The 27,160-nt window shown below is 39.7% G+C and overlaps 2 protein-coding genes and 1 long non-coding RNA gene across 6 annotated transcripts in view; 2 read left to right on the top strand and 1 right to left on the bottom strand.

The window, feature by feature from the left end:
* LOC147133346 (uncharacterized) lies at nt 1-25,878 on the bottom strand. Its single transcript, XR_015081882.1, has 3 exons — nt 25,656-25,878; nt 25,093-25,156; nt 1-145 (listed from the first exon to the last, which is right to left on the bottom strand). It is a non-coding gene; the product is annotated as an uncharacterized LOC147133346 (long non-coding RNA).
* LOC147133347 (uncharacterized) lies at nt 15,761-17,518 on the top strand. The gene is given in 2 exon segments (XM_086013153.1): nt 15,761-15,875; nt 17,424-17,518. Coding segments are annotated over 2 exon segments (210 nt in total).
* The window catches only part of sh3pxd2b (SH3 and PX domains 2B), a 26,670-nt gene continuing 19,890 nt past the window's right edge, over nt 20,381-27,160 (top strand). For 3 of the 4 annotated variants that reach the window (XM_086012720.1, XM_086012722.1, XM_086012721.1), the window contains exons 1-2: nt 20,381-20,756; nt 24,107-24,187. In XM_086012720.1, coding sequence (XP_085868846.1) covers nt 20,685-20,756; nt 24,107-24,187 — 153 coding nt within the window. In that variant the 5' untranslated portion in view covers nt 20,381-20,684. The remainder of the gene's footprint in view (nt 20,757-24,106; nt 24,188-27,160) is intronic. The other variant, XM_086012723.1, reaches the window with a different exon arrangement.

Consider the following 27,160-nt stretch of genomic DNA (forward strand, 5'->3'; position numbering starts at 1 on the left):
GTCGGATTCAAATCAACTTCAATTTATTTGTCTTACAAGTGCATTAGACACATAGTAGCAGCCAGGCTTAATCAGGGGCAGAAAGAGGGGGCTGGGAAGCAGATCGATGCTTCATCCTCCCTGTCTCAGTGCAGTGGAGGCAGACCTGAAAGATAGATTGTTCCAGCACACATTGCATTTGATTTGGTCATTGAGCATGATCATTGTCAAGGAGTTGCATTTGTGACTTCATGTTGTGCTTGTGTGTCATGTAGGTTATCCGGCATGCTTGGATGCATCAAAGTGCTGTTTGTGATGCTTGGGAGTGTTTGGCTTCCCCCAGAGAGAAGCAATTAAGCTGGGGTAACATTGAGAGCCATAGCTTTGCAATCACGTAATGGGCCAAATGTAAGAAACAACACAGGTCATTTCCAAGTCCACACCTGCGGGCAATGGTGAGGGCAGAGACACACAGCAGCTGTCAGCAAATTGCGGTTTTTAAATAGTGACGCGACATTTTTCAAACGGGGAGTCGGGGTGAACATTTTCAAGCTGCTCTCGAAAGTCTGCCGTATGTTGCTGATGTTTGAGTGGTGCTTAAAGTGTCAAAAGCAATCAAGAATCCAAAGTAGTCGGCACTTGGGGTGCTTGCCAAGTCGCGTTACAAGACGCCAATACAAACGAAGGCTGCGGACAGGAAAAAAGATCAAATCCAGCACCCTATAGTATTTGCTGCTGAGACATGACTTTATCAAAATCCTGAAGTCCAAGGTTTATATCGAAAAACATAATACAAGAATGAAATATTGTGGTTAGCACATCTGCCTCAAGTTTCTGTGGTTTGAATCTCAGCTCTGGCCTTCCTATCTCAAAACGTCTTGATGTTCATCAGTCCCTGGTAAGACAGATTTTCTATAAATGGAGAAATGGATTGCGTTGAACTTTGGAGGTTCCATTGTGTATAATATTATTCTCCTTTACAGCACAGATTCTCACCATTGTGATCATGGTTGAAATGTTTATGTTATCTTAACACTCAGCAGACATCTCAGGAGCACTCACAAAGTCGATTCGCAGTTTGTTGGTTAACTGCATGCGTAGCATTTTCTACAAGGCTGCTCGCCTCATTTGTGTTGAACTTCTAATTAGTCAAGCAGGTGGGAAGCCATTAAGGGACGCACGTTCTGTTTTCAACAGGAAAAAAATATTTCCCTCGTTTATGGATGCCATGAGAATATATATATATATATATATATATATATATATATATATATATATATATATATATATATATATATATATATAACCCACGACCTCTGAACTGTGAGGCGGACGTGCTAACCAGTCGACCACCGTGCCGCTCTGCGTGTAAATATATATATATATATACACTCAGTGTGTATATGTGTGTGTATATGTATAATGTCGCTACTGTAAAGAGCCAACTATGAAGAACCATGACACAGTATGGCTGGAGCAATAACACAATGTATTGGTACAGAAAGAACAACCGTTAAACGATTGGTAGCAGACCAGTAAGTCAGTGCATCTTGATGATGTTTCCTTCTTGTGTAATATGCTGCAAGTAGAAAAGGAGATAAGGTTCGCTCACACCAATCCTTTGTTGGCTGGATGTATGACTACTGAATGTTATACTGCAGAGGCAACCATTTTGGGTCTTTCAATTAGCCATGTTTTTATTTCATAATGTGAGTTTATTAGCTTAATACAAAATTTACCTGAACCCAAGTGTCTGAGTCCTACTACTCTTTTGAAATTGCAAAATTTTACAAATACTGGATCAGGACCATGAAAGTAACTCAATGTTTGAGAAAGTGATAATGTCCCCCACCCTTCATCAGGGATCAGATATTAGACACGTGGAAATGTAGCCAGGGGGGAATTTAATCTTCCAGAGATTGTTCTCCAACTATCATCTAACTCGCTTTGGGGGGGTTCGGGTGACGTGTGGCTGGGAATGAAGCCTCTGAATTAAATTTTGGCAGAACTTATTTCCAAGCAAGGCTGTTGAATGCCGTGCTACTCAGAGTTGTGCTTCTAATTAATGGCTTCATCTCTACGCTTGACATCAATCATTGTCATACATCATGATATAGATATCATTCAATATGGAACAATTTGCACTGACAGTCCTAAAACTGCAATTAAGACTGGGTATAAGAGCCCTGAGAAGAAAAGTAAACATGCACCTTGATTTTGACTTTTTTTCCGCCATCTTGTGTTGGATATCGGAGATGAGTCTAGCATTTGAGCTACCTAACCTGTGGAACTATAAAATCAGCCCTCCAATCCACTTTTTTGAATGTCATGACAACACTGTAGTTCGTTCTCATAATTTTCATAGTAGAAAGTAGTCAAAACCCGTCTTTGTTAGTGTATGTAAAAATTCACTTCGGTCACTCTGGTTGCGAATGAAAAAGCTTGTTTATAAAATCGTAATCGTTCTAACATTTTCAGAAGTGGAAAAGCGCATAAGTCCCTTTCGTTACGATGTCAACATAAACTTTGGTGACGACTGATCACAGCTTTCGGACATTAGGCTATGTTAAGCTTTTGTACATTATGAATTCAAGATTGTCCCTAGCGCAATTGCAGTGTGGCAAATGAGGAGAGATATTTTAAATTGTGGTTGGCAACTAAAGAGCCTTGTTTCATAAAAGAAACCATGGGAGCCGTAACCCCTTTGGGCATCTAAAATGAAGATCGATTTTCTTTTCCATTTCTCATTTTATTTTTTTCTGCGGACACTGCCTTGAGCAAAGTGGTCTGTTCCGAGCGATATGTCTGCCATATTGGATGTGGCCATTGTATTAGCTTTAAAATTGGAAAATTATATTCATAAAATTGAGTTAGAATGACATAATACAATAAAAAGCAATGTTTCAGTACTAGATTAATCCATTGAGTTCTGGCTTGATGATATATCTCCAAGTGAGCAAGTGAACGAGGCGTACTCAAGGGGTGGGTCTATCTATATTAGGAATGGGCAAGTACCAATACCAGGTATCGGTCCGATGCTAGCCTTTTTTCTGATCTTGTGAAGTCTGCCGATACCAGCCATTGTTACGTCAAGAAAATGATAATCTGACCGAGTAAGTCTTCCTCGGAAGTAGTTGGCGCTATACTGCAGCAGTTTGATGTATCGGCATCAGAAAGAAAGGTCTTTGCTCACATTTTTTGATCATTGTGTCAAATGAAATTTTATATGTCAAAAGTTCTTGACTAGAATTATCAGTCTCGGTATCAGTGAGTACTCAAAGAGTGAATGCTCATACTGGTATCGGTCTGAAAAAAAATGGTATTGAACATCCCTAATGTATTTGTACTGTAAATGAGGGTCTAAACGCCAGGAAAACCTTTTTTTTAAATCATCATTATCACTAATGTGAAGTCATGCATGCATCTGGACAAAACAAGAACATACACATCATAAGCAACAATTATAGTTTGAGGCAAAACCCTGCTTTCAGATCCACTTGAATGGTGCTCGTGGCAAACACTATGGGGTAAACTCATTAGTCCAGTTGAAGCAAAGAGGCAATTGCAGTGGCTCAATGGGAAGAAAGCAGGATGCAGAGGCAGTAAATTGAGCTGTTGGGTTCTCCGTTTTACATAAGAAGCAAGAGGCAGGGGCTGTGCTTGTGCTTGCCTAAAATGGGTCATATACACAGCACTGCATTTGTACTAAGTGACAGCCCTATTAATCATGGAAGGGGCGCTGTTGGTGCCCATTGGCTTTGTTCAGCAGGTGATTTGTCCCTTCGGATGCAATGAAGGCGACGCCAACGTCGGCTCCATGTCTTACCTCTCCTCCTGTCCCTCAGTGCCCCGATGCTGAAATGGGTGCTGCTCACATGCCCTCCGTGTAACTGAGGTGCCACCTCCTTACTTTTAACGCTTTGCTGCCTCACTTTCTTTCCATTTGCTCCTCTTCCTGCCCTTGGAACATTTCCCTTTTTTAAAACTGACACTCACTTTCCTATCCAAAGACTCCCTCATCCCTCTTATAACATTTACCTTAAATGAAATGTCTCGGACTGTTTCTCACTTGCAGGAGATGTCAAGTTGTCAAATAGCTTGTCTATATACGAAAGAAAGAGAGAGAAGTGGAAGACCGTGGAGGCATAATTTCATCACTAAACTCATTGGTAATGTGGTTGAAGTCCACCATTCGCTCTAGATCAGCTTGGCTGAGCTCCTTTAACAGGACGGATGCAGTTATTCAACTGCCAAAACTGTTGAGTTCTGACAGCCCACCATTCTTGACTGCATATTCTTAGAGTACAGATTGACGCATATATGAGCAGCGGAAAATAAACCGTAAATGATCTCAGTAATCAACACAAATTCCCTATTTCTATAATGTCACACACTGGGCAGTGTAATGTCAACAAAGGTCTAACGATATAACTGCTATCATTACAGGGAGCGGCCCTCCCTGTATTGCAGTCACTGCTGGCAATTCATCACAACTTTTGACATGACACACCTAATGCAAATGATTCTAAATTACACAATATCCATCTGTCAGAATGCTATGTCTTTTATCAGCGTTACATTCGGATCCCAAGATAAAAAGTGAAACCATGAAATCCACAATAGATGTACTTTGTGTGTGCGCACATGGATTGTTGCACCATGTACACAGAGAAGCATGCATGAGTTTAGCTAAGAAGTGTTCAATTTTCACTCTCATTGAAATGTTGTCATTTCATTTTTCTGATGCCGAGTTAATCCTATTCATGGCCACTGACTCTGAAGCCTTCCCGATAATACATTTTGTATAAAGCAGGAAGAACACTGGTCAGCTTGTGACCTGTCTTAGTTCTATGAATAATTAATGAATCAAAGACAATACTGACATGCTGCTCTGCTGTTGTAGTCCTTGACTGAAGTTCCCCAAACTTCCAGGGATTAGTTCTTCATACTTAAGCATGAATCTTATGATGGCTGGTGAATTTGAGAAAGCAGTCAATTATTTTTGGCACTCGAGCACTCAGTTTTCCAATAGTTTCTATCAAACCATTGGGGGTTTTGCTATATCGAAGCAAGAATCCTATTTTTCTTAAGGATAACCGACACAAAACGGGTGCAAGTAATATGCGACTTTTTTTCTTTTTCTTTTTTTTATTAAGATCTGCTTCTGAGCAAGAATGGTTTGAAGCAGTACCCGAGCATCCTTGTTCAAGATCTTCGAGGTGACATAACATATCAGTCCAAGTTTCTGTCATTCTGTCATTTATAGTCATTTCCCATCAACCAAATGAACTTAGTGAAGGGGATGGTTTCATCCATGTCCTTAAGAGGACAAAAGGCCAAAATGACCACATAAATGCAAGCGAGGGCAAAATGGGGAAAGTCCTGAATCTACTTTTAAGCGACAGAAGTCATGCAACAAAACACTCTTTTGGTCTAGATTTTTTGTTGACTTCACACATCCTCAATTCTGTAATAAAACTCAACCCTAGTTACAAATGTTCCAGATACATTTGAGAATGTAACTGTATCTCAGCATCATTGTGCATAAACAGTAATTAGCACACCAATTTTAATCAAAAAAAAATTGAGTTTAGTTTGTTTGTGAAAAAAGCAATGAAATTCAGATCTGGCGCGTTTCCAAATTCCATTCTGACATGCTTTTTTTGTGGTTATAAAGCATTCTGACCTCTGTGAAATCCAAAATGATCTGATCACATAAATCTGTTTTATTTCTAAACTCCATAGTAGTAATGTAACTACAAGTAGCATAAAACAAAAGCAAACAAACGGATGAGACCGCCGACTTACCAAACAAGTTTGGTTAAATTAGCTTAACATGCCTATTAAAGAGCACTTAGCTATTTAGTTTAATGGTGCTCGGTCACTCACTATTCCACAGGGCCATAACATCTTCCTATTTACATTCTTTCAGCTAATAAGAGACCAAAGTGATAAAGTGGTTTGTTACTAGGCATTTTAGTTCACTAGGGTTTTTTTTTTTCATGCAAAATGAAATCAAAGTGTACAAAATGATTGAGAGTCAGAGAATGTGAACAAAAGGTGTGAAAGCACCCTCAGACACTGTGAGACCATCTTATATACTATCAGGTCATGAAGCTTTTAAGAGCATTCAAATCAATACTAATGGAATCCACGGGCATTTGGCAAATTTGATTTCGGCAAAAATTGAACATGTGATAGCAATGCAGTAAGTGGAGAAGAGGATGAGAGACGTCGCCATGGAAGAGCGTAGTCTCAGGTAAGGTTGATCATTCCTGATTGGATGTGACATACATTCTAGGCCATAGGAAATGTCTGCCTCCTTATACTTGTTATATCACTAAAGAGTCTTTCCTTGTGCTTTCAATCATTTGTGACAGAATACCGAATATCTTACTGTAATACTTTACATTTCACTGTCCTTGACTTTAATTCGACTAAATGTCAGTCACACAAAACCCACAGGAAGGTACCAGCGTCCCCACGTAGAAAACAAATTCCAGCAGCTGCTATTTGCACTAATGGGCTTACCTATGTTTGTTTTGACACCTAGGTTAGTTACTTGGTGTAAGAAAATAAAAGTGGAAACAAGGTTTATAGGAATTGTTGGGAACAATATTTGACCCGAGAGAGACGATTGCGATTGCTTGTCTCTAATAGACGCCTTGGTCTATTACGTTTATTAGTGATGTTTCTGTGTAAAATAATGACTTTTCCCAATCCAATCATCCTGCAAAAATAGTCAAACCGCTGGTGATTCCATTGACCAAGTACAGTTTTTCTGCACGGTACATTACCGCCAAGGGAAAAGGCCAAATTGGATATACATTCACACACTGAGCCTTCTACAGCGAGCTGGTCAATGTTTTCTGTGCTAACTGGCCAAAAAGGCACCCTTGTGCATTCTTTCAACTATTTATATCTGACTGGTGACACTAATGACTCCTGTTAACAGCGTCCATGTGTCTAGCTGCCCTTTTATCCACACTAGCTCATGTCATTTCCCACTCTCTGCCTCTACCTGTGGAGGCAACACATTTCTATGTTCTTTCTCTTAGACGTGCATATGAATGGACACACTAATTACCAGAGGTGAGCGTTCCGTCGGACAGACGGAGCGGTCCGTCAGTCCGTCACTGACGGGTGCCCGTTTTGCTGACGATTGACAAATGACGGGACACCCTTTGAAAATGATGGACTGACGAATGACGGAAGTGTTTTTTCATCCGTCGGTGTAATCATCTAATCACTAATGGACCGTTAGTCAGTCACTGGCGGGCGCCCGTTTTTCTGATGTTTTATCGGTGGACCGAATCATGGACCTCTGACGGACTAACTGATGGACTGACTAACGGTTACGATTCAGTTCGTCACGAAAAATGATGGACTGACGAATGACGGACGGGTACCCAGGCCGCTCACGAATGACGGACCAGCAACATTTTGTAAAATGCCCACCTCTGCTAATTATACACCTACAGTACAGCATGAAACTCTATATTACAAAAAACTTGATCACAGATCACTGCAACTACTAGGGATGGGCATTTGAAAGTATTTCCTTCATCAGCAAAAGTGGAGCATTTTAATTATTTTCAAAATGTTATTTCTAATTAAATGCGAAAATTATTTCTGAATATCCTGGAATATTGTTTTCATACCAGTGTTGTATTGATCAGAGTTATATATTTCCCATATCGAGAGAGACCTTTCTGGATGTAGCTCAACTTCCAATACCTGATTAATTTTCTTCTTCCTTTGACAGAAAACTAGCTGAGACTGAATTAACTATTTGGTTGAGGCCAAATAGTGCGCTTGGATAATGAATTGATTATTATGCTCTCTCATAGCTACTGCTTTCATGAAGTCAGTTATACTGAGGTTTAAAAACCAAGAACATCAATTTGTCCATCGAGATCAAGAGTATAAAGTACAAAATGATACTTCAGTTTGTGGTCAGGTCTTCCTCCTGTTCTGCACAAAGGACTTGAAACAGCCCGGTTGTAATCATTTAGGTTTAGTATTCAAATTCAGGTTCAGGTAAGGGTTAGACAAAAAACACTTAGCTTTATTTAAATAGGTTTGGTCGATTTAATGTATGACTGTCTAAGGGTTGTTAAAATTGTGTTCTCTCTTTTGTGTTCACTGACATGAGTCAAAACTGTGATGATGCCGAGATGTTTGCAGATTCGCAGCAAGGGAAGATGACACCATTATTTGCAAAAGCAAAACAAATGCGCTCCCGCAGTTTCTTTCCCTACTTTGTGTTTTTTTTTTTATCTCGCTTTGAACATCTCTCTTGCCATTCAGCCACAAAGTCTTTGAATGATCACGTTCCTAGGCATGAGAGTGCGATGTAATTAAGTCATGGGAGCTGTGCGTTTGCAACGTGCCTCCTTGCCTGCCTCCTTCTGTGGATGATTACTGCCATCTTCAGGGCTGATCTAAACCTGAGGAGTGTCACGGCAAAGAGAAACAAGGCATGCATCACACCAAGTCATGGGCAATCAAATCCCAGTGACTTTCCTGGGGTGAAGTATTCCTTCAGAATCAAAAGTCATCTTTTAAACCGATGACTACTACAAAGGGGGAAAAAAATAAGGCTATATCTCAAATAGTAAATAGTTTTTCACTTGTATAATGCTTTCTACCTCTCTTTCAACATTCTTATCATCAACCTGCTGATGATAGAGCATCAGGGGCAATTAGGGGTTCAGCAATGTTGCTCAAAGAGACTTCAAAACGGTCACGGGGGACCTTGAATCATAATTGCAACCTTCACATGAGGAGACCTCCGCTACCACCGGAGCTAAGCCAGCCTGACTGACATAAATGTATGGTATGGTATGAAAACGAATCCCACCTTAATGAAATATTACTAGCATTGTACTAATATCGGTATCGGTGCACACCTACCAAATACCATCCAAAGGTGAAGAGCTAGTTTGGTCCCTTTATTTCGATTCCTGGATTACAATTTCTACCTGGTTTCTTTGGAACATTAAGGAGTTTGGGGGATTTCGCGACACTTTGTGTTTGGAGTCTTTTACAGTAGTGCAGAAAAGCTATTCATTCGTTTTCCATACCACGATTTTGAGCTGGACCACAACAGCCGATGTGCCTATGTACACCCCAGGCTCGTCGCAGAGGCACATGTAGATAAACAAACATTCACACTCACAGTGGGTAAATTAGAGTGTTGGGTTTGGTGGGAAAACAAGCCTGCAAAAACATGCAACTTCCACTAAGAGATTCAATCACCTGAATGTGAGGCAGATGTGCTAATCACTATATCGCCATGTTGTTGGCACGTAATGCCCATAAACCCACTTAAGTTGCCAAATATGGTTCCTTTACTGAGATGGACTCAAGCGCAGTCACGACCCTAGTCAAGATAGATGGATGGATGGACGGAAGCTATAAGATAAACTGGAGAGTCTTTGTATCTCTTTGTATCCCAACACGGCTTTAATTAATACTTGCACTTAAGCTACACTCATCCGTTGTGAAAAGGTTCATTCTCCAGTAGCTCTGGAGGCAGGTGTACGGGCATCGCTCTAATTGTGTGTAGCAGGTATCTTATAAAGCCTAGTCACACGCTGAAGCAGCATTGAAGGACTTGTATCTTTAAAGTGTTATGTAAAACTCTGAATTTACTGATAATGTCCATATAATTGCGGACGGCTTTGTAAAACTGATTTTAAATGAAGATCCAGCTTAGACGCAAAATGAGGGAAATGGTGCTCTGTACATGGAATATCGTAGACTGCATTTTTTAATGCTTGTCCCGTTCAGGTGGTCATCAATGGATGGATCGCGGTCCATTTCGGACTCAGACTTTTTATTAGATTGCAATGTTAAATGCATGGAATTGAACTAGCGGTAGTAAAACATTGTCGATTTATAGCAGTCTTATTTGAACCGGCACAGGTTTTCTAGTAATTACGATAGTGAAAGTACGTACACAGGAAAGACAAAGACCAGTGTCATGCGATGACATTTTCACTCTTGAGGAAGTTTAGGATGTCTTGGTCAAAATCACTTTATCTTTAAATGTAAATTGTGTTAAACAACATGTATTAATTCATTAAATTCAATGTGGAAATCAACCATACATAATTTTAGAATAATAAAGAACTGTATCTTTTTCATTTTATTTGATAGTCACAAAACTATAGTGCATGCTAGGTGTTCCAGATCTGAATTTGGACCTCTTTAACATGTATTTGAGGATTCCTGACCTGTGGAGTCCTGAATTAGAATTGAGTCTATGCCAGCCGCATGAAAGTCAGCTATGTCAACCACTACACTAATCATATGCAATAATACAATACAATACAATACAATTTTATTTATACAGCTCATATGAAAAAAAAAGTCATGTTGCTTTAAATTTATAAAGTATTTATGGCAGGTGGTTCCCACACAAACCTGGCTATGGGAAACATTTAAGATGGCACTTAAATGAACCCAACCAAGATTAGTTAGACGCATCTTTCTAGTGCCTACCCTGTTTCTCTCTCCATTCATCTCGTTATTGCTCTGACTCTCCTCATCTTTTTGCCACGTATACCTCCCCTTTTGTCCCCATCAAAGCAGCAGGCGATGATCTCCCCACCCTCCCCGCTGGGTTTGATGTTCTCTCTCTCGTCTGCAATGCTTCATCAATCACGCTTTGATCCGGGCACCATCCATCGCCCCCCTGAATTCATCATCTTGACCAACAACGTTTACTGCAGTCTGTATGTCCGCTCCGGCATGATACAAAGACTTTTGTCTGACTCCTCAATAACAAACCAGTTACACAAATGTCTGCTGTGACTTTCAAGACTACTTTCGCACCAAAGTATTTGCAGGATTAAGCACCACCAAAGCCTAAAAAACAACTTTTGAAGGCTAATTTGACCCAACTTGTATCCAATTTAAAACACCTCATTCAATAATATTGACCGCTAGGAGTGGGGTCATTTTTATCACACAATGTTAAAACATATTCTGAAATATCTTTTTACATACTATATAAAATACGTGCAAAACAATGTTATAGTAATTGCAGACAATTTCCAAATACGTCCAAATCTACAAAAATATATCAATTTTGTTTTTTGTATATGTGCCATTTTGAAGACATTACAACAACAAATTTAAATGTTTAAAGTGTAATTTTTAATAATAATCTAGAGGATGAAATTGAAAATTTCTTAACATTATGAGGAGACTTTGTACATTAGTTTTGTTCCATAAGGGACCTCATCAATCCTCTGTCAGATAGAAGAAACCATATTTGGTCAAATGAGTGAGCTCCCAGTGTGTATTATAGCAATAAAAAATATTGCCAAAACAGTACCTAGCACAGAGCTCTTAGAAAAATGGTTCCATTTTTTTTTTTCTAACAAAGCTTAGTTAGGCAGCTATATTATCTTGACAAAGGGAAAGCTTTTATTGCAGCAAACAGCTTTATTCTAAGATATATGACAACATATTAGTTTTTAGGAATATTCTAAAGTGTTATGGGTGCTGAGCTGTGCAAAATGCGCCCATCTGCCGTACAGCATCTGATGCAAAGACATAAAATTGGGATGGCCACACACATGAAGCCGATGGGCTTTTAAATTCTAGTCACATATACTGTAGTTTGTTATGCTCACTCAGGTCAGCTTTTCAACTCATCCTGAATGAGAATAACCAAGAGAGGGATAAAGGACACAGGCTAACATTTCTATACAATATTTTAAAGGTAAATATGATAACCCCCCAATGTCAGACTGTAGTTTTGCACTGTTCTAAGATATTGGTATGTCGGGGCGGAGCCTTATTTAGCCTGTGTTGTCAGCAGAAGATGTTGCACAGAGTGAAAAGTTTTTGCTTGACTCATTATCTATTAAAATATTCAAGCTAAGCAATGACAGAGTTTTTAATATATTCAAGGTTTAAAAAAAAAGTAATAATCAATTCTAAACATTGTGGTTTAGGGGCAAGGTTGTCAATTATTGTCAGTATTTTGTTATTCACTGCAGAGCTTAGTCCCTATCCCCCATGAATTGCAGATGGTGTTTACTGAAATACAACTGGCTGACGACCAGACCAAGGTGTACGCCACTTGTGATCCTAATGAGGAAACGTGCAACAAAAAAATGGTAGGCTGGATGCTAAAGCAAATAGTGTTTTTTGTTTCCTGTAGCTCAGGAGACATCTGATCACGATCACATCCATTCGTTGATTCATCAGCCTTTAGTGCCCCCTGTCTGCTGCCACAACGAATTTCACTATTAACACAATACCCACAATGTCCCTGCTGCCCCATGGTACTCAGTCAGTCTGCTCCAGTTTGCTGCGTACCCGCTCCCTAATTCTCCAAAAAGATGTTTATAAACCAACAGAGCCAAAAGGGTGTCAGTGAAAAGATGATTTAAACCCACTGAGCACTCATGATCCATTAAGAGACCACATTCTCGTTGTTTGTGCAACACCCCCTTCACCTGAGTCGCATTAAAAAAATGAAATGACACTAAAAGTGCATTGTAATCGCCACAGCTTTTAAAAGGATGAATGTTTTTTTATTATTATTATTTTGGCAAAGGAGGGGTGAACGTCAATGTCAATTCCATGGAGCCCTGATGGTTTGCTGCCTGGAGCGGGAGGCAGAGAATTAGAATGTATTCCAGGTCTGAAGCAAGTGGTGCATTGCTGCAACTCCTATCTTGGGGAAAGGGGGAGTTTAGAGGGTGTGTGTGTTGGGGGTGCGTGGGTGCGTGTGTGTGTGTGGGGGTGTGTGCGTATAGTGGTTTGCGGGGTGCATGCACGTGGAAGGGCTTCTGCAGAGAACTGTTGCTAGGAAACACTTGTAGCATCTCATCTCTGTTCTTGAAATGCCACATCTATTTGAAATGTCAGTCCCAACCACTGAGGAGCTTGAAGAATGTCTGTAGAGTTTCTATTTAAGCATCCTCGCATCAAAAGGACTCCCGTAGAGAATTACTGCTAGCGTTTCTTTTGCAAACAGAATAACTCGTGATTCATCTCCCTATCTGGCTGAATGGCTTTTCTTTTACTTTTCTTCGTCTTTCATTGGGAATGTTTACACCCTCTTGTACTCTCACATTGAAGATCCACTTACCTTTCTTTCTACATCGTTTATTAGCCTGCTACCCAAACCGCTCTTGTTGTCTAATTTAAAGCCATCTGGTCAGGGATTCACAAGAGGTTTGGCTTTCAGTCAGGGCCCTGATTTTTAAGAGTGGTTATAAAATGTTGTAAAAATTCCAATGTAAGAATGTGTGATGTCAGATTTTAAAACAGTCAAAAGTTTCAAAGTGAGGTTTAAAAGGCGAGTTTAGCTTCCAGGCAGTGTGCCCATTTTTAAGAGTGGGTATAAGATTTAGTCAAGAACTTCATATTTGAGATTGCCCCAGCACGGGAATTGATCATATGAATTCTGAATTTTCATATGAAGAACTTCATATTTGAGATTGCCCCAGCACAGGAATTGATCATATGAATTCTGAATTTTCATATGAATTCTGCTTCTGTATATGTCTAACACACATCCAACTAACTGGAATAATTTTGTTGTTTTTCTCTATGTGCTACAGATTTCTATAAATGTTTTGACATCTGCCAATAAGTTGTAAGTAGTATGTAAATAAAGCGTACACACTTGTGTGCTTCTTATCATATGCATCATAACACACGCATTGCTAATTGCCCATCGTGTGGATAGAACTGTATCAAGTTGAGCAGACGCACATGTAAAGTCCTCGTGCTACACGATTAACATTGGGCATGAATAATCTCTATCCGAGGAATAATAAATAGAGAAAATATATGTTTGCCCACAAAGGTCACCATGATCTAAGCTCTATTAAGACCCATGTAAATACAAACCTTAGGGGAATTTGGTTCTTTTGCTCGAATGACTGCGTTCCAGTGCCAGTAGGGAAGACATTTAAAGCATGATTGAATGTTTAATGCATCATTAAATCGTTGTATCTAAGCTTAAGGCACATGCTGACTCCCAAGGTCTGCAGAGTGACATGAAAATGAGACGTGTTAAGAGATGATATGAGTCATGCCACGCTGTGGAAGCAATTGTGCCTTGCAGTGGCATTGCATAAAATGTTGGATGGAGTTGAAGTGCCAGTCAATCGTAACAGTGAATTATCCGCTACAGGTAGAAAAAGTAAAAAGGTTAACTGTATTCCGATGAGTTCTGCACCATTCCAGAGACATCATAGCATCGGTGTAAGTGTAAGCCCTCGATTAAACTCAAACCGCCCACGTGTTGCTTGGCTGAGTTCATTGGGCTCATTCACAACAGTCACACATTCAAGGCTGTTAGAATCACAAAGTACAGGCTCACGAAATAGGAAGTCCAACAAACACATTAATTACATGTTGGTAGAAAACATGTATCATGTTCGAGTTGTGTAACAAAACAATCACGTTCAAATAATAAGGTGGGTTAAAGTTTATGTTTTTGGCCCATGTTTAAATCCTAAGTGACGTTATAAACACAACAAAATAATGAAAGTTAGTAATACAACTGACCTTGCATGACAATGTAGTAAATTTAAAATTTAAATTTAATTTAAAATAAATGTTCCTTCGGTTTCCCCACAGTGTGATAGTTTAACCCAAAAATCTAAAGCGCTTCTTTAAACACATCATTTATCACTGCTCTTCATTAAATACAATGCACACGATAGAAAGACAGAAAAATAGCACCATCTAGTGGGCCATAGCTCCCATAGCAGCCATGTTGCGCAAACTATTCCCTCAAGGTTAAAAGTATTGAATGTTTCACAGTGTCTTGTAATCAATAACAATTGAAACATCTAGACCAGCCCTGTATTGATTCATACGTTGATTAAGAAGTCTGTGAAATAGTTGTGTATCAACCAATATCCTAGTAGAAACCATCACATGCAGCATCCACCTCACAAATCATTATTTAGTAGCAGGATGCCTACAAGTCCAAGACTTTCTGTACAAAATGCTGCCCTTTCTCATTTCAGTCCACACACAGGTTGGAAATTGCTTGGCCATGCCACAGCCAGCCATCTTCCGACCGGCCGGCAGCCATTAAAAGTCTTCGAGAGATAAGCAGCTTCGTTCTATCACAGAGCCCCGTGTGTGTTCATTTTACAGGCCAGCGCCACTGAAATATTTTCTGTGGCGGTGGGGTTAATGGAGTTAATGAAGAGCAAAGGCGTGTGTCTGAGCCGGGTAATTAGTCTATGTCAGACTGAAGACACTCTATGAATAACTGAATTAGCAGTCGGTCTGTCCGCGTGCGTGGATGCAGTTCTTCAACAAGTGCGATGGGAGCTGCAGGAAGAGACTTAAAGTATAAAGAAAAGGGGATTCTATCAATTAACTAAGACTTCATCTGAACTTGTGTTTTCCTTGAAGTTGTTTCATTAAAAGCCATTTGCGAGCATCCACAGAATGTTCTATTAAGTTCACTTTGATAACATTGTAAAGCAATCTGCAACCCTGCCTCAGATATTGATCAGTCGCATCAGGCAGCTTTAAAGAATAATAATTTATTCCTGATTGTTTTCTTATCAGGGAGGTTGTGTTGACTTACCCGAAGTTTTTATCAATGAAATTCCCAGTCAAGTTGGCATTCTGAATGGCAACCTCCTTTCTAATCCGAATAATTCTAACTCTGCCTCTCATATCTCAAGCTGTCTTGTTAAGTTGTGCTTCAGAAAATGACAAGAGAAAAAGTGAAATAATTCAAAGCCCAACCAAAAACACTGACAGCGCCATTGGGGTGATGAGGAATGACGCAAAAGCAGATGACAAGTGACCTGAACCTGTCAGCCGAAGGAGGAAGGTCAAAAAGGCAGGACGTAGATGAACAAATGACACCGGCAGCACTAGACTGGGAGGCATCTATGAGGGGCCGTTAGGGACACAATTCAAGAATAGCTCTCACACTTACTAATGAAATGCTTTCATACACACTAGTGAAATTTATGTTGTTCATAAACACTAGTCAAAGGCACTCATACACGCTAGTGAAATACTTCCATACACACTCGTGAAATGCTCTCATACACACTACAGAAATTTTTGTTGCTCATAAACACAGGTGAAATGCACTCATACACTCTAGTGAAATGCTTTCATACACACAAGTGGAACGCTTTCATACACACTAGTGAAATGCACTAATACACGCTAGTGAAATGATTCCATGCACACAAGTGAAATGCTTTTATACAAACAAGTGAAACGCTCTCGTACACACTAGTGAAATGCACACATACACACTAGTGAAATGCTTTCATACACACAAGTGACGTTTTGCTTGCCCGTAAACACGTGAAATACGCTCATACACGCTAGTGAAACGCTTTTATTCCTGTGTCGATTTTTTTCACAAAAAACGCCTTACTGTACATATTCGGGTTTTTTTTGTTTTTTTTTAAACGCCTTACTCTACATGGTCGGTTTTGCTTTTCACAAAAAAACGCCTTCATTTTTTTTCACTTGTTTATCTTTTTTTTTCTTTCTACAAAGAACGCCTTTCACGTTTTTCGGGGGAAAAAAACGACCATGTATAGTAAGGTGTTTTTTGTGAAAAAAAAAAAAAAAAAACAACCATGGGGAGGGGTTTAGGCGTATTTTGGAAAAAAAAATGACCATGTATAGTAAGGAGTTTTTTTGAAGAAAAAAAACATGACCATGTATAGAAAGGCGTTTTGGGGGGGGGGGGAAACGACCATATATAGTAAGAATTTTTTTGTGAAAAAAACGGCCAAGGCGTTTTTTTTTTTTTTCAAACGACCATGTATAATTAGGCGTTTTTGGGAAAAATAATGACCATGTATAGTAAGGTGTTGTTTGGGAAGGAAAAAAAATGACTGAGATGTTGACGATGTGCAATCATTATTCATTACGTCAAACAATATTAAATGTGAAAATATGAGATGAACAAGAAGTTCAGCTGAAAGGTTTAATCGAACCCTAGGCATCCATGCCACAGTCATCTGCTCTAACCACTCAATTATGGTCACCTTGTTGCTGACCATCAGTTATAATAGAAAGCAAGTGTTAGTATCGTGTTGAATGCTAAGGCATTCAAAGACATTGCTTGATAGAAAATGAGACGACCAAGTATAGTAAGGCAGCATTTTTGGTGAAAAAAATCGACCATGTATAGTAAGCTGTTTTTTTGAAAAAAATAAAAATAATAAAAATGACCATGTATAGTAAGATGTTTAAAAAAAAAAAAAAAAGGCTTTTTTTGGTGAAAAAACAAAACAAAAAAAAAACACCATGTATAGTTAGGCGGGTTTTTTGGGGGGGAGGGGACGCCTCAGATGTCGACAATGTGCAATCATAATTCATTACATCAAACAACATTAAATGTGAAAATATGAGATGAACAAGACATTCATCTTAAAGGTGTCTAACTTTAACTTTCTCAATAGTAGGAGCTTGGAGTGCGCTCTGTACCGGTCACTATAACAACAGAGTGAGGAGCTGCAACATGCATGGCTGTGGAGCTTTCAACTCCAGGGGGTGATTTGCTCAGCTCTTATTTTGAAACCAAAAGATTTTTCATGCTGAATTTCTGGTGTGATCAACTCTCTGAAACTATCCCGAGGCGCTTCTCACTCACTCTGTGATCTGGGAGTTATGAGGTACTTTGTCAGGACAATCGCGCCATATCACAGAAACTGAAAGGCAATTGCAGTGTGCCTTTGGACATACAGTATGTCGTAATGGATAACTGGAACATCTCCAAGGTCACAGTCAGTGGGCTTGGAGTACCTGGCACGTGACTGTGAAATTGCAAAATTCATCAAACAGAATAAAACTTTGAACCTGAGAAGCCACTTAGAGACTACTTAACAACACTACTTTTATTTTGTTACCCATTTGCATATAAGGCCTTCTGTGACAATCAAATCAAGTGGAACTCTGTTTTAAGATATTACTGACTGTCCCTTTAATATACAATACAACTTTATTTATATTGCGCTAACTAACTAACTAACTAACCAGTTGGCAAGTGACAGTGTTGAGGTAACCGTTATGAAATTGGGTGTTCCTTTACATACATTGTCCATGACCACTTCTACAATCTTTACAAATTCTATTTGTAAATAATATCATCTGTCTGTCAATATCTAGCCTTCTAGACAAGAATGTATCCTCTGGGCACTATACGTAAACCTATTATACAAGATAAAATTACTGAACTGAAAAAAATAAAAAATAAATAAAGATCTTTATATGCTTGAACTGTCATCTTTAAGTAACTCCCTGTCATTTTTTTAGGGCCAAAGGACAAAGGTGCTGCTCTGGTATTATGGCGAAACCGTGGGAAGGGGGTTTAGAGATTAAAGAGATTAGATTGAGATTCCACTGAACTCTTGGTTGCCTTTAACACCGAGGACCCCCCTTCATGCAAATAAATCTCCATCAAAAGCCAAATGACGACCAGAGCGAGGACCGACAATACACAGCAAAGCAACACATCTGCACTTGCCGAGATGCACACGCACGCACGTGCAAGCAAACTCATGTTTGCATGTTTGCGTGAGCGTATCTTGAGAGCAACCTGAGAGAACATCATTAGTGCCTTGGCCCCTAATTGAGCAGCATTATCACAAAAGACACTATGTGCAGTCAGCTCCTTTCATCTACGGTTAAAGTGAAGACATGATTAAACATCACAGAGATGCATTACCTCGCCCTGACACATGCATTACTGCTGAAACACATCATTAGCGGGCGCAGGTGATGAGGGGTTGAGTTTACTCCTGTGCTGTTGGTTTCTTCAATACCATTTTGCAAGATAGCGGTCCTGAAAGTTCAGTTTTAGATTAGAAAATAGCAGGTTAATGTGTGCCATGATATTGCCCCAGTTTGTAGTATTATCAATCAATCAATCACATTTTATTTATATAGCACTTTTCATACGGTAAACCAATCTTTCTCTATGGCTTCCTCTGACATTGTAAAAACATACCTATTAGGTTCTTTGTAGATGACTTTGGGGTGTGGATAGGAAAGCATTTGGGCATCACTTCCTGTGCTGGAGCAATCTCAGGAATTGAGTTTTTGACTCAATTTAATAGCCACTGATAAAAATGGGTACGCTGCTTCGAAACAAAACTGAACTTTAAAACCTATTTTCAAAGTCCGAATGTTTTAAAAGCTGACATCACACCCACATTTTTAATCAATATTTTAACCACTGTTAAAAATCAGGAACCCCACCTAGAAGCCCAACCCTCCTTTGAATGCCTGACTGCTTTAAAACCAAAGGATTTCATCAAACAGTCTATGCTCGTGGATATAATGTTGTAGAAAGTATACGATTTCAATTCTACAATCTCCATCTTTTTTTTTTTTTTTAACTTACAGATGTAGTCTACTACTCCTGCATATGTGTTTCCTGTGCTATTGTAGATAGACCATAAGTATGACAATATTTTATGTAACCCTTTTCATTCAAACAGAAATAAACTTTTTTTTTATTTCATCATTTGCCTCATTTTATTATTTTCACTGAAGATTATACTTGAGAGTAAAAACTATAATTCCCGCTGTGATATTAAACCATTCTATTTTCTAGTGTGAATTTGAACCTATGCCAGACAACCTTGGGCAAGAGACGGGTACACCCCGACACTGAAGGCGTCTTAACCACTAAGTGCCTCGTGCTAAATTATGTAGAGATAATAGATTGTTATAGAAATACTGTTTCTGACATAAATCTCTGTTGCTACTGTTTTGTTGTTATTGTTGTTGGGCCTGGTGCCGGGTGAATCTGATTATTTGGTGTCTTATAACCCCATGCGGGCTTAGTGTACTATTGTATGCATGACACAATAATAAAAGAGATGTATAAACGTGCATACTCTTTTAAATAAATGTATTACATCAATGCCTCACACTTGGAAGAGTGGTGTTTTACATTCTGCACGTTAAGAAAAATCGTATACTCATTCTATTTCTTGCTTTGAAGCCTGGAACGCATCATCAGCGAAATTAGATGAAGTGCCACATGTACAGTGACGTTCAATGTGATGAACAAAAACCGCCGACAGATGGTACTGCTTTACAACAAGTCAGCAAATCCAAAGTCGTAGTAAGCGAGATTCAATAATGAAATGACACGTGACGATCGATAGATAGATAGATAGATAGATAGATAGATAGATAGATAGATAGATAGATAGATAGATAGATAGATAGATAGATAGATAGATAGATAGATAGATAGATAGATAGATAGATAGATAGATAGATAGATAGATAGATAGATAGATAGATAGATAGATAGATAGATAGATAGATAGACGGACAGACGGACATGGTCCTGTCCAGTCTGAAGTGGGGGAGGTTCGTATAGGAAGCCTTTTTTTTTTTTTTTTTCCTTTTGAGTTGAGTGGACCGTCCCACTTTGAGCCGAAGTGGGCGAGCTGGGATAGGCTGGGAGTGTGCTTGGCTGTCGAGAAAGAGGGAAAGAAAGACAGAAAGGGAGAGGAGCAAACTAGGAAGTCTGCAACTTCTCCGGGATAGCGTGACGTGGACGGGAAATAGGACGACTTACCGGAGGAAAAAAGACAATTTGGAGGTGCGCACCTCGGAAACGCGGATGAGTCAGAACCGTCACGGTGCAAACTTTATTTATCGCTCAAATTGATCTTGGGAGGCGACACACAGAGGAGTACATCATGCCGAGGAGGACCGTGCAAGAAGTGACCGTGCAAGATGTCCAAAAACGGAGAAACCCCAGCAAACATTATGTAAGACTCCTATTAGTTCACGAAAACAACACGTTGGTGGTTCAACATGTGAACATTCAAGTTATTCTGCAGCTTTCTCCTATTTCTCCCTCACTCCTGTTGACTAAAGTAAAAACAAAGAGAGGATCAAATTACCGCTATCTGCCAGATGCCAGTTTTCCGACGGGGTTTTTCTTTCTTTGGCAGTTTAATATTACCTAGACACTGTGCTTAAGTGATGAAAAAAAACTGTTAAAAGGGTGTTAGTACATCTCGTTTCAAGGTATGTGTTACATTTCTAAATCAAGACTTGCGTGTTAAATTGAGGAGTTGCATTCAGATGGACATCTGCATGCCCCGACCCCTCGGAGTGATTTCACTGCATCTACGAATCATGGGGAACCTTAGTGTACAGTACCGCATTCCATCGTTTGTTCAATTACCAACCACTCCATTATGGAAAAGAAACTTCTTGCATATAAAACTGCACTCACTGTCCTCAAATAAGGTAACCGAAATCATAGAAATGGCTTTTGGAACGATGAAGTGCTATTCAGCTGCAACCACAATAATAAACCTGTTGTTAATTGAAGAAATTTGGATGTTTACCTAATCGTAAGTAAATGCATTAGGTAAGTGAGCATATATAAAGGAGGGTGGTTTTAATTACCTACATTATAAAATCTATAGCACTATAATGACTTCTAAAGATGAAAACAGTCTGTTCTGTGATGTTGATGCAAGTGACGGGGGTGCTCTTCAAATCTTTTTAAGATGATAATGATTACAGTTTGTTCAACGAATTGAGTTCTATAATGATTCAGAAGGAATGTCATATTTCCGAATGAAATCCCCGGTGACGTCATTGCACACATCCGCGGAGCGTCGAATCTATTATCCTGCGCCTAAACCGCGTTAGACCACCTGCGCTGCAAAAAAACCGTCTAAAATTTGGTCTTACTGTTTGTGGCCAAATTTGCAGATGCGCTTGTGGGCGAGACAGAAACGCCCAATGAGGCGTCTACCAAATTCACAAACACACTTAATTAGTCCACTCCCCTGGCATGAAAATGACGAAGCGCCCGTTTTTACGCTGAGCACAACTTACTTTCTGTTGCCAAATTTTCGAATGACTCGGGGGCAAGGCAACTCAGTGCTCCAAAACCCCCAAATGGGCCCAACACGGCACCAAAGATTCGAGACTAGACTTGCGCTGACACAAAAATGAAGTGACGCCCGTTTTTACGCTGAGGGCACGTGCCCCAGTCTACCAAAATAGGCCAAAATGGTATAATTTATATAATATTGCATAATACTAGTAGCTCCAGTGCCACATTGCCAATGAGAGATGGCAAGTCCAATTGCAATGTTGCAGTGTTGATGCTTATTTCTTTATTGCAATTTTAAAAAAGTTGGAATCCTGTTTTTTCCCACTGCAGTGTTTGTGTGGGACAAAAGAATGCCAATAGGACAAAGCCTCACTTCTTTCCACTGCACAATAGAGTCTCCACCATTCTGCATTAAGTGAGGAGGTCATACAGGCTGTTGTCTGCCAAAGTGCACCATGCATGACATCATGTGAGCAGCAAGGCCAGCACCAGACTGCCAAAAGGTGCAGCAGGGGTTAGTTCCGGGGCCCTGGTGCGTCATCGGATGTTTGTTTGCATCCAAGGAGAAACCTTTACACACCTCCAATATTAACTAGTCAACTTGAACTAAGCCTTTTAAGCTCACACAATGCATTTTCAAAGTTATATACTTACTTGTACTATCTTAAGTCAACTTCAAATGCTATGTTTTTTTTAACCTGGTCTATGATTGTCATCTTTGACTCCAGTTACCCTTGAAAGACTGAGCAAGGGCTGGGAAAATGTGGGAGGGAGGCCAGCAGCCTCCACCAGGGACTTTCCAGCCACTTCTATCATTCACGGATGATGATAAAGAACTGGGTCAAGCTTCACACTTTGGCCATTAGGCAATTTGCTAACAGTTTATAAGTTAAGTAAGTCAGAAGTATTAATAGGTGCCACAATGTGAATGCACTTCAAAGTTACCACTCAATTTTAGAATGACTTATTCAGGCCTCCCACCGTCTATCACAAATGGCTTCATTGTTTAGCTTTGGTAGATTGTTTTACTACTTCGAAGTAGTCACAGGGCGAGAGGTAATGTTTTGATCGCCCTTTCTTTGTTTCTTTCTTTGTTGTCTGGTAAAAACTAAACAGCAAATATCCATGAACGTTCGTGCAGAAAGCACATGCCAAGAAAGAACATATTCATTGGTTAAAATGGGGGAAACAATGCTGGGTTTTCTCCTTTTGCTGTTTTGGTCAGAGGCCCAGTCGGCAATTTCTATAAATCAGAAAGCAGTGTAAGAAATGTACTTAGAAGAAGAAATATATCACCGCTATTTATGATGCACCCATTGCCCCATGACAGAATGCAAATGCTAGTGTCCTAGCTGTCTGTTCCTTACAACATATACAGCAGCCTGATTAGTAAAAAAAATAGATAAAATAAAATGATGGACACGTGAACATAAATATGGTGTTTGAATTTGTTTGCCTATTTTGCTGTTCGAGTCGTAATAAAACTGTTTGCCATACTCCAAAAGTCAAATGGTAAGAGACACTGATTCCCAAAACCTACACTCAAGAAACCATGAAAGTAGCCTGATAACTAACAAATGGATGGACACAAATATGGACACTGCCCTTTAAGATTTTTGGGGGCCTATTGGGCAGAATCCATTTTCCATGTTTGCCGTTTGACATGTTTTTCCGGGATTTACTATTCGACAAAAGTATTTTCTCTCATTGTTTATTATAATGCGTCCCTCGATTTCTTCTGTTATTGCCAGCGAACCACAAAGTGCCTTGCTACAAATGGCTGGAAACAAATTAATGGATGGACTAACTAACTGTCACTATTCGAATACAGTAATGTATTTTCTCTTTTTGTTATTGGAGTCACAATGGAACAGTTTCCCCTATATAACTCTAAATAGGACGTAAACCAAAGCCTTGATAGTGCCGTCACCTTACGTCATCCTCAATGATGGATGAAGTGGCCCACAAACAGTCTGGATAAACAAACATGAATGGCTTTTGTTCATCTTTGGTGGAAGTTTGCGCTATAGTTATAAGCTCCAATTTTAGAAAATGGTGTCACAGCCAAATGATCTAGATCCTGGCCAGATAATGACTTCCTTTTAAACAGGAAGTAGTGTACAAGGACCGGAGATGACAACGTGTAACAGCTCAATATTATCACATTCGAGAAAAACGATGGGAAGGGCAACATTTTTATGGGAACAAAAACAAAACAAAAAAAAAAATCAGATTTTGCATTTAATTTATTTTTTCTTTTAGGTTTACATCATCAAAGTGTCCTGGACCGATGGCAGCACGGAACTCATTTACAGACGCTACAGCAAGTTTTTCGACCTGCAGGTGAGCAAGTATGTAATTGTTGGGTCAAGGTATTGCATTTACTAAGCATTATAATTAAATTTTACCTCAAGGATAAACACTTTTCCATCAGTAAATACATCTGTTGTAATGCTCTCTCATCCCACCCTCATGACACTGGTCATTATACTGCCTCAGAGGGGACGGAAAAGAGCCCGGTCAAATTAAGTGACTGCAGGGATGGGAAGTGTGATGACCACAGAAATGTCTGAATCATTGTCAAACGTCATGCAAGCAGCGTGTGTGCGTGCCTTGTGCAAAGATTGAATTAGCATCTTAGTATCCCTTCCCGTTTCTGAGGTTGTAGATCTACTGCAAGGAGTCACAGGGATCCAAGAAGTGTGTACACACGCAATACATGACTAACCTAAATTGGATTATATGGCTTTTCACTTGATTAAGATCCATCAGAAACACGAGCTGCTTCACTGCTCTAATATTACATTTATAGTCGAAACACTGAAAATACTACAAATAAACATTTACATGAATATATCTCTGACAGTGTTACTCAAAAGAGAGCATGCAGTATCTCTCTTGCTTGTGTATCGGATCGTATTGGATTGCACACTAATGCACAGGTGTACCGAATATCGCGGCCAGTGGTTTTACTGCACTCCACTTAACGAGGGACAAGGGAGTAGTCATGACATCATCAGGCGTCCTCTCATGGAGCCTAATGACACGGAACAGTCATTTGTCTCCTCTTATTGCTCGCTTTTAATTTCCCGTCAGGCTCTTAACGATCATTTCCTGACACTTTACAGTCGGTTCGGTCATCGCTATGTTCACTTTAATACAACTGAAAAGATTACGTGTATATGTAATTCTAAAGAAACATGTGTCAGTACCTCAAGGCCAAACAGGAAGTGTTAGTCACCACTTACCATCAACACAGCTGGTCTAAGCAGTTGATGTTACAGCACGAGCAGCATGAGGAGTCAGCGTGACCTTTAACAAAGGGATGTGTTTTGCCATACACTTCATGCATAAAAGTTATACATTTACTGACAAAAATAGAAATTATAAACATCCTGTCACATGTAAGCAATGGAACATCTCATTATTTGCCTTGGAGGACTATTCAATTTTGGTTTAAGTTTTCCATGGTGTTGGATTTATCTGCATTGTATTGTGAAGTGTTATCATTATTGTTCATATTATTATCAACACATCTTTTCTCTCTGCCATCAGTGGTACCTGTTTGACTTTGTGATTTCCACTATGGAAACCAGCCACTTTTATTATTTTTTTCCTCTTAAAAATTGCACTGTTGCATCAGCTCGATTGTTAATTGTTACAGTCATTGATTATTTACAATACCTACACAGACTTGGCTTACACACTGGTCTTTATGGTGAGACAATGAGTGTTTAAACATAAAACCACATTTTTCCCTTGGGTAGTTCTGAAGATCTAAACCTTGAACAGAAATAGGCTAGTTTCTTACCGAAGAATGGAATGTTTCTGCAGCAGGGTCATCCTTGCGGTTTCAATTAAAAAAAAAAAAAAATCTATTCATGCCACTAAGACCAGTTTTCCATGCTGCACACATGTCCATTCATCTGCTAAAACTCCAGCAGTCCCTTTTTGGAGACACTTAGCTAATGGAAAAAAAATCAAACGCATCGCCCCTTGCTTCTTATTAAGTGTTGCACAGCTGTCACATATCTTCCATGTGCAGTAAGCAACAAAGGTGGGCATTCGGCTCTCGTCAGTATTTCAGCCCCGCCCAATCGGTCCGAGAACGGACTCACTGATATCACGTCACACGCAGGTGCTGCGCACCTAACACCCAACAAAATAAATAAAAAAATAATACAGTATTGTATACTTTCCGGTCCCGCATATTAAAAAGGTGTATGCTAATACTGCCTGTGGGTATTAACAGGCAGGCAGAAGAACATCACATTTACAATGTGGAGATTTAGTCATTTTGTCATCATGCTAAACATTATCCATCCAGGCTACAATAAGGGGAATCACAGAGTAACTCAATATAAGATATAATGACAACAATACAGCAATTGTGTGATCATTTATCAATTTGGGTGGTGATGGGGGGAGGGGCTACAGCAGATTATCTATAGAACTGAAGGAGGGTGTAGAATCTGATTTAGGGTGTAGTCAGGGTACACACTCTGTACAGACTGCTCATCAAAGTGAAATGATACCAAGTCAGCATCAAGTTTCAGAAATATCCCCAATGGACAACCTTGCTTGCCCTCTTTGGGGGTGAACTCTTATTTTTTAGGGTTTAGAACAAAACAATAGATCAATTTTCTTGATTGATTGACACAGGGGACATATAGACAGACAACCATTGGAGTGAGTTGGCAAAAACAACAACTATAACAAAATGTGTTTTAGAGTGAATATTGATGCATGCATTTAACCAATATGACACAGGTCAAGTTGAGCCCAAGTGCACTTTGCATGCGCCCATCATCATCCTTCTTGTACAACATGAATATTTGACATAGGAGCCTTGATGCAAGTGGCATTTGCGAGAGACTCTTACCTCCCGGCGTATGCCCTTTCTTGTCTGAGTGGCTCTGATTACAGAGTAGATGCAAGGTTTAGACTAGACAGAGAGTGGTTGGGTGTGTCTGCAATTCATTCCCACATGGGAGTGGTTACAATGTATTGGGTGGGAGTATTGGTTCCCCTGTGTTCAGCCACTTACACATTGCCTTTCAGGAAAATTGCCACAGAGGCATAGCAGCTTAGCCGGCGCCTTTTTGACAGAACTCATAGAAGGGGAGGGGGGGTCATTGCTGTTTCTTGAGTGCGCCATGATGACACAGCCATTGACACTTTTCCTGCTATCCCCTTCCAAGTTGTCATCAATCTGCCTCTGTTCCACCTCTGATAGTATGTTACAAACTGGCAAATTTGGGGTTCAACGTGAACTCCCATGCCCCACGCCCACCCCCTGCCTAGTATCCGTACCTT

The sequence above is a fragment of the Filicampus tigris genome, chromosome 17 (assembly GCF_054856515.1).
Source record: "Filicampus tigris isolate MCC_2025a chromosome 17, RoL_Ftig_1.0, whole genome shotgun sequence".
Taxonomy (NCBI): Eukaryota; Metazoa; Chordata; class Actinopteri; order Syngnathiformes; family Syngnathidae; genus Filicampus; species Filicampus tigris.